Source organism: Crinia signifera, chromosome 2, assembly GCF_055691185.1.
Source record: "Crinia signifera chromosome 2, ASM5569118v1, whole genome shotgun sequence".
In the NCBI taxonomy this organism is placed as follows: domain Eukaryota; kingdom Metazoa; phylum Chordata; class Amphibia; order Anura; family Myobatrachidae; genus Crinia; species Crinia signifera.
Window position 1 is genome coordinate 34,625,803 of NC_139218.1, and position 8,375 is coordinate 34,634,177.

General features: G+C 42.8%; 1 protein-coding gene across 1 annotated transcript; it reads right to left on the reverse strand.

Annotated features, from left to right (window-relative positions):
• Positions 1-939: 939 nt before the first annotated feature.
• LOC146058387 (RWD domain-containing protein 2B-like) lies at positions 940-8,113 on the reverse strand. The gene is made up of 3 exons (XM_083170672.1): positions 7,886-8,113; positions 5,802-5,806; positions 940-1,235 (listed from the first exon to the last, which is right to left on the reverse strand). The coding sequence occupies exons 1-3, from the start codon at positions 8,099-8,101 to the stop codon at positions 983-985; spliced, it is 474 nt and encodes a 157-aa protein (XP_083026798.1). The 5' UTR covers positions 8,102-8,113; the 3' UTR covers positions 940-982.
• Between the last annotated feature and the right edge of the window lie 262 nt (positions 8,114-8,375).

Consider the following 8,375-nt stretch of genomic DNA (forward strand, 5'->3'; position numbering starts at 1 on the left):
TCCTGTCAACTGGTTACTTCCTCCCATTCCCACTTCCAAGATTTGTCCGTCATTCTCCGTATATCTTGAATTTTCTGTTGCTCCCCATCAGACTTGCCACCTCCCTAAAAACTTTAAACAGGCTCTCAAGACCCACTTTTTCATGGGTTTTTCAACCATTTCTCATCCTAACCCTCTGTTTCTGCTCACTTCTATCCCTGCTGTGTCACCCCAGTTTGTCTGCCCCTTTGCATTAGAATGTAAGCTCTAACGAGCAGGGCCCCCTCTCCTCGTGCTTTTCTAAGAATACATCTCTGCCACGGTTTTAGAATTGCGTCAGTGTCCGCTGCTGCAACTGTCCTTTATTTACCATGTGCTTGTCCTAACTTGCATTTATACTGTAATTCACTATTTTCTTGGGTTTTGTTGCTCTCTATGTATTGTCAGATGCTGCGGAACCCTTGTGGCACCATATAAATAATAATATACATTTGTATGTATGTATCCATACACGGCCATGTGTGTATATATGAGGTACAAGTGTCCACAATGTGAACAGGGGCGTAACTATAGCACCGCAGCCCCCGCCACCGCGGGGGGGCGCTGTGCTTGTGGGGGTGCCGGGGGCTGCGGTGCTATAGTTACCCCCCCCCCAATCCCCCGCAGACTTACGTATCTCGCTGGTCCCGGCGGCTCCGTTCTTCTGATGAGGACCACCACAAAATGGCCGCCCCCATATAGCACACTGTTCTCGGAAACAGTCTGCTGTATGGGGCCGGCCATTTTGTGGTGGTCCTCAGCAGAAGAACGGAGCCGCCGGGACCAGCGCAGCGGGATAGGTAAGACTGCGGGGGAGGGGGTTAGCATAGGCGACGGGGGGGGGGGGGTGCTTGACGGGGCGGCGGGGGGTGGGTATGGGTGGGGGGGCGCCCAAAACGTAGCTACGCCACTGAATGTGAATTAGCTATGGAAATGTTCTCCACATCCAGAGCCCCCGTTCTCCTTAACGTCCTTCAATCCCAAAGTACATAGGGAAAACCTCCGCACATCCCTTTTCCTGGAGGAACTGATAGAGCTGCCCCAGGTCCATGTGATTTCCCCGGGTGCCGTGGGCATCAAACGCCTTCTCCTCCAGCGCAGGAAACTTCCTCAGCTTCCCTATGGCTGTGTGCGTGTCAGCTGCAGGACAGGACATCTGGATATCTTCTTTATGTCTAATTAAAATGCGCTTCCAAGTCAGTTTTCTTACTCTAAGGCTTTAGAGAAACATGAAGTAAATATAACATTCCAAATGCTGTGACCCCCACCCCCCAGTATTCCCCAATGGTCACAATCACATAAAATAACCCTATAAGCATTTATGTAATCACAAGACTACAGCTTTGTCAGCCAATAGTGATCGAGAGATGACAGGACTAAAGCCCTGCATACACACTGAGCAATATAATGAGCGATATCGCCCAGGCGATGCAAGCTCACGCATAGCTGAGTTGTGATAATGTGCCAGAGCGGCCTCTACTTATGTATTTTTTTCAGACTGCCCATCATCTATAAGATAGGTACCTTTATAGTGCGTCCAATGGATCTCTGCAACCCATCACTCTCCCATAAGCCTACATCAACTTTCTGTATGAATATTAATGTTCTTTACATAGTACACTGTAAGAACTCTCTATCCCATCATCTCTCTATTTATGTCTAGTGTCCGTTTGTGTGTCTCCGAAACACTGCCATCTGTTGGCAGCGAGTGAAACTACATCTTTCTCTATCACACAAACACAGAGGCAATCACAAGGTAACAGACTAGCTTTCAAAGCATTTGCTCCGAGCGGGCTTATTAGTATTATATATATGTCTTCCTGTATACTTATTTTGTCTATCATGTATGGTATCAGTCAAAATTAGTACATGGCATGAAATTTATAGATATATTAATTCTGTATCTAATAAATTTATTACATTTTATGCAATTTCCCTTCTACAGGTGGCCATACATCTACAGATCGATTGTCAGATTGGACTGGTTGGAACAAAAACCTGGTAATGGATGAGTGACAATTTTCCAGCATTTCAAAGCAAATGGTCAACTGTCATTTGCTCTCATGCATTACCAGGTTTTTGTTCCAACCAGCCCGATTTGAAGATCAGTGAGCACCTAGTTGGAATTCCTCCCCCATTCTTTCCTTCTCCCTAGATATGAAAACTAGTCATCCACTTAGATCAGTGGTTCTCATCCCTAAACGTCAAGTAACCCCAACAGGTGATGTCTTGTGGATCTCTTTAATCATGCACAGGGAAGTTCAACTTAGCCAGTATTGAGCCCCCCTGTTTCTGCAGACAGAAATCCAGAAAACATTACCTGATGGATATAGTTGAGGGTTGGAGTGACCTAGAAGAAGAATCCGTTTAGGTCATTGGGTACACAACCGGACTGACAGCAAGAGATGGCTACTGAGTGGATGTCTCAACACAGTCACTCAAACAATTTAGAAGTTTAAATGATTCGAGTGACTCAGCGTATGGTGTGTTGGGGCAGCCTGTCTCTCAGTCAGTCAGAGGGAAGTGGAGGTTACGGTCAGTGTCAGTGAGTCATGTCATTTAGGGGCTGATTCAGCCCGGATTGCAGGGCTGTGAATTTGCAGCCATGGCGATCATTGGAGCACCGTGTGGAAGCTTCCCGTGCGGCCATAGCCAGTGATGGACTATGGTCGCATGCGGGCACGACCATTGGGAGGGTGGGCCGCTGATGTCACCAGCGGCCTAAATAATGACAATTGTGAACTGATTGGTGGGTACTTTATCTCTCTCGACTTTAGCACTCTCCAATTTTTGAATAATTTCCCCGCATGTTCTCTGCTGTCAAGAAACAACTTATATTACTACTTAATGTGACTTCTAACATGTGAGGGAACTAAAGGTCCTGGACTGATCTGTGGGCAGAATCAAAATTGGGAGCATGCAGCCTATCCGTTTATTAGGAAGCAGTGACATCACTGGGGTGCAGTCATGTGATCCTACAGAATGGCTGCCTCTGCTCCACGTAGAAGATGGGTGGACTTCTAACCGCTCACCTGGACCAAAACTACTCACACGCCTCCTGTGCTCCTTCCACACACACACACAATACTAGGCTTCCCAGGCATGCAGAACCCGGAGAGACCCAGCACCTTCCACGCACACAATACCAGGCTTCCCAGGCCTGCAGAACCCGGAGAGACCCAACTCCTTCCACGCACACAATACCAGGCTTCCCAGGCCTGCAGAACCCGGAGAGACCCAGCTCCTTCCACGCACACAATACCAGGCTTCCCAGGCATGCAGAACCCGGAGAGACCCAACTCCTTCCACGCACACAATACCAGGCTTCCCAGGCCTGCAGAACCCGGAGAGATGGTAATTTCAAGAAGGAAAGGAGTTGCACTGAGGATGCACACCAGAAAAAGGAGGATCTTTTGCAAGGGAGAAAAAGGAATCCTTATGTTTTAAAACTTATACTTTTATTAGTTTTTGTTAAAAAGAAGAAAGAGCAAGCCTGTGTAGATTTGTTTAGCATATAGAATCACACTAGGTGGTCTTCTTCAGTGCCTTGTGAAAAATTTAAGAGGTTAAGACTTTTACATACATACATATAACATATAGTGTGTTTGTGCCGAATGCACAGGAAAAGATAGGAGTGTGTTTAGGGATTAAAATCGATATCCCTTTGACTGGCTACTTAAATGATGCTGTGATATTTAATTTTTATTTTCAGTCCTCATGGGAAGGAAAGTTTTTGTCATTCAATCACCAACTGATTTGAGTATTTTTAGGTGATTTTATGGTGGGTTATTTCCCACGTGTAAATATATCAATTTTTTATCAATTTTTATCTGGCAGATATTTATTACAGGGCTACGTATATTGTTTTTATTTGGGATACGTATTAAATGTATCCACTTCTCTGGCTTTCTCGTGATTCGAGTACTGGGGTAATTCTTCCAGATAGTTTTTTCTTCAAAACAATTTTCTGGTTCCCTTAGTATTTATTGCCAGTTAGTGGCTAATTTCAAGTAATACACGTAAATAAACCTGTTTCAGATTTACCCTAGGTCTCCGCTGTGTCTCTCTCCCAATTAGTCAGCTCTCTCTCACTGAGCTGCTTGGATTGGGGGGGGGAGGGGGGGCGGGGGAGCTGATAAATTTATTTCACAACTTTATGTTGATACACTGGTACATTTGTGCTCAAAATGTGGTTCAAATTCCACTTTTTCAATTCAATATGTTAGCGCTGTTCAATATATTCAGTTATTATTAATACAGTCAGGAGAGTATTTGGAGCGGTGAGATGTTTTATTTCTGGTTTCAGCAGTTTCTAGGTGGGAGCATCGAATATTAGGGATAATTCCTCCAGGTAGTTATTCACAAACTAATTTTCTGGTTCCCTCTGAAAGCTTTCTTTCAGTAAATATTGCCCTCTGGTGATTATTTTTCGATAGTATATGTGGATATATTGGTTCCCAATTTTTCCTAGACTTCTGCTGTATCTCTCTCTCAGTTTTTAGCTCTCTCTCACTGAGCTCTTTTTCTGAGGGAGCAGATAGATTAATTTCACAGTTTTGTATTCTTTTGTACTGGTTTACTGGTATTTTCTAAGGACCGGATTGTGGTTTTAATTCCACTTTCTCTTCCCAGTGTGGGTATTGCTTTCTCACTATCTCCAATATACTCGTTTTTATTCCTTAGATCTGTTTGTAAATATGTTTCACAATTATTCCTGATTCTTGAGCAGTATCAGCTTTATATTTTAATTCAGTGTGTTAAAGCTGTTCAATATATTCAGTTTTTATTAATGCAAACAGGAGAGTATTTAAAGCAATGAGATATTTTATATCTGGTTTCAGCAGTTTCTAGGTGGGAGTATCAAAAATTAGGGATAATTCCTCCAGATAGTTTATTCATAAACTGATTGTCTGGTTCCCTCTTAAAGCTTTCTCTTAGTAGCTATTGCCATCTAGTGGCTATTTTTGATAGTACATATGGGTATATTTGTTTCCAGTTCCCCTAGGCTTCTGCTATGTCTCTCTCAGGTATTAGCTCTCTCTCACTGAGCTAATTTTCTGGGGGAGCAGATAGATTAATTTCACACCTTTATGTTCTTTTGTACTGGTTTACTGGTGTTTTAAAGAGACCAGATTGTGGTTTTAATTCCACTTTATCTTCCCAGTGTAATATTACTTTCTCAGCGTCTTTAATATACTCGTTTTCAGTTGTTTCTTAGGTCTGTTATTTTAATGACTCAGCCCTTTCTCACTAGACTGTTTCAAGTTATAAGTATTTTCTGATTTTTGAGCAGTCCTAACTTTATATTTATGTTGTGGTTTAAATTCCACTTATTCTGTCCAGTGTATCAATCTTTTCCAAAATGTTCTGCTTATATCTGCGCAGTCTTGGAAAATCTTATAAATAGTAATATATTTTTATCTCATTTCAGCTATTTCTAGGTACTGAATTTGCTCAGATAAACGTTAAATTTCCTTTCATAGGCTTGTATCTGTTACTAATTCTATCACAGCATCATTACATCATTATTTATACATTTTCATTGATATTTTGCAACATAAGTAGCCACCTAGAAACTGCTGAAACCAGATCTAAAATATCTCATTGCTTTAAATACTCTCCTGTTTGCATTAATAAAAACTGAATATATTGAACAGCTTTAACACACTGAATTAAAATATAAAGCTGATACTGCTCAAGAATCAGGAATAATTGTGAAACATATTTACAAACAGATCTAAGGAATAAAAACGAGTATATTGGAGATAGTGAGAAAGCAATACCCACACTGGGAAGAGAAAGTGGAATTAAAACCACAATCCGGTCCTTAGAAAATACCAGTAAACCAGTACAAAAGAATACAAAACTGTGAAATTAATCTATCTGCTCCCTCAGAAAAAGAGCTCAGTGAGAGAGAGATACAGCAGAAGTCTAGGAAAATTGGGAACCAATATATCCACATATACTATCGAAAAATAATCACCAGAGGGCAATATTTACTGAAAGAAAGCTTTCAGAGGGAACCAGAAAATTAGTTTGTGAATAACTACCTGGAGGAATTATCCCTAATATTCGATGCTCCCACCTAGAAACTGCTGAAACCAGAAATAAAACATCTCACCGCTCCAAATACTCTCCTGACTGTATTAATAATAACTGAATATATTGAACAGCGCTAACATATTGAATTGAAAAAGTGGAATTTGAACCACATTTTGAGCACAAATGTACCAGTGTATCAACATAAAGTTGTGAAATAAATTTATCAGCTCCCCCGCCCCCCCTCCCCCCCCCAATCCAAGCAGCTCAGTGAGAGAGAGCTGACTAATTGGGAGAGAGACACAGCGGAGACCTAGGGTAAATCTGAAACAGGTTTATTTACGTGTATTACTTGAAATTAGCCACTAACTGGCAATAAATACTAAGGGAACCAGAAAATTGTTTTGAAGAAAAAACTATCTGGAAGAATTACCCCAGTACTCGAATCACGAGAAAGCCAGAGAAGTGGATACATTTAATACGTATCCCAAATAAAAACAATATACGTAGCCCTGTAATAAATATCTGCCAGATAAAAATTGATAAAAAATTGATATATTTACACGTGGGAAATAACCCACCATAAAATCACCTAAAAATACTCAAATCAGTTGGTGATTGAATGACAAAAACTTTCCTTCCCATGAGGACTGAAAATAAAAATTAAATATCACAGCATCATTTAAGTAGCCAGTCAAAGGGATATCGATTTTAATCCCTAAACACACTCCTATCTTTTCCTGTGCATTCGGCACAAACACACTATATGTTATATGTATGTATGTAAAAGTCTTAACCTCTTAAATTTTTCACAAGGCACTGAAGAAGACCACCTAGTGTGATTCTATATGCTAAACAAATCTACACAGGCTTGCTCTTTCTTCTTTTTAACAAAAACTAATAAAAGTATAAGTTTTAAAACATAAGGATTCCTTTTTCTCCCTTGCAAAAGATCCTCCTTTTTCTGGTGTGCATCCTCAGTGCAACTCCTTTCCTTCTTGAAATTACCATTACGATTTTGTTGCCCGGATAGCACCCATCGCCGATATAAACAAAATAACGGCACCAGAATAATATTTCCTTAAACAAAACTCAAAGGATATTATAGAAAAACGTGTGTGCGGACCCTCAACCCCCCTCCCTTGCCCCCATTATCTACTAGAACCCGGAGAGACCCAGCTCCTTCCACGCACACAATACCAGGCTTCCCAGGCATGCAGAACCCGGAGAGACCCAGCTCCTTCCACGCACACAATACCAGGCTTCCCAGGCATGCAGAACCCGGAGAGACCCAGCTCCTTCCACGCACACAATACCAGGCTTCCCAGGCATGCAGAACCCGTAGAGACCCAGCTCCTTCCACGCACACAATACCAGGCTTCCCAGGCATGCAGAACCCGGAGAGACTCAGCTCCTCCTACGCACAAAATACCAGGCTTCCCAGGCATGCAGAACCCGTAGAGACCCAGCTCCTTCCACGCACACGATACCATGCTTCCCAGGCATGCAGTACCCGGAGAGACCCAGCTCCTTCCACGCACACAATACCAGGCTTCCCAGGCATGCAGAACCCGTAGAGACCCAGCTTCTTCCACGCACACAATACCAGGCTTCCCAGGCATGCAGAACCCGGAGAGACCCAGCTCCTTCCACACACACGATACCATGCTTCCCAGGCCTGCAGAACATGGCTTCTCCCGAGGTCACTGTATCTGGCTGATGATCTGTAGCAGGTACTGTGTTCATGTAAGGAATGGCGTACTCTTTCACCATCACATGATGTCAGCACCCACCACGAATTTGGTGATACAAACAGAAGACCACTTACCTGGATGTTGGCAGCATCAGGGTCATGCACTGTCACGCTCAGCGTATATTGGATGTTAAATGTTGGTGTAAGCGAGGTGCGCTGTTCTGCGTAATCCCTCAGTTCTGACAGTGCCAGCTCATTGCTCACTGCAAACTCCTCCTCAGTGGGGAACATGCTGGACAGGAGATCTAGCTCAGAGATCTGAGCCTCAGCTTCCTCCTGGCTCATCGCCATTCCCGGGAGAGCCTACAGAGACAGATCATTAGCTGCAGCGGTACATAGATATAATACATATAAATCATGTACAGTACACATCACCTCACCCAGAGAAGGCAGCCATTCTGTGAGCTGAGCCAGTGACATCACTGAAATACTCGTCTTGCTGTGATGTCACTACTTCCTAATGAATGCAAAGGATGAATTCAATTACATTGGCTACATATGGCTGCCACTGCTATGTGCGAGAAACTGCTGCACTTTCCTTTAGCCACAGTGCATGCACACAGGG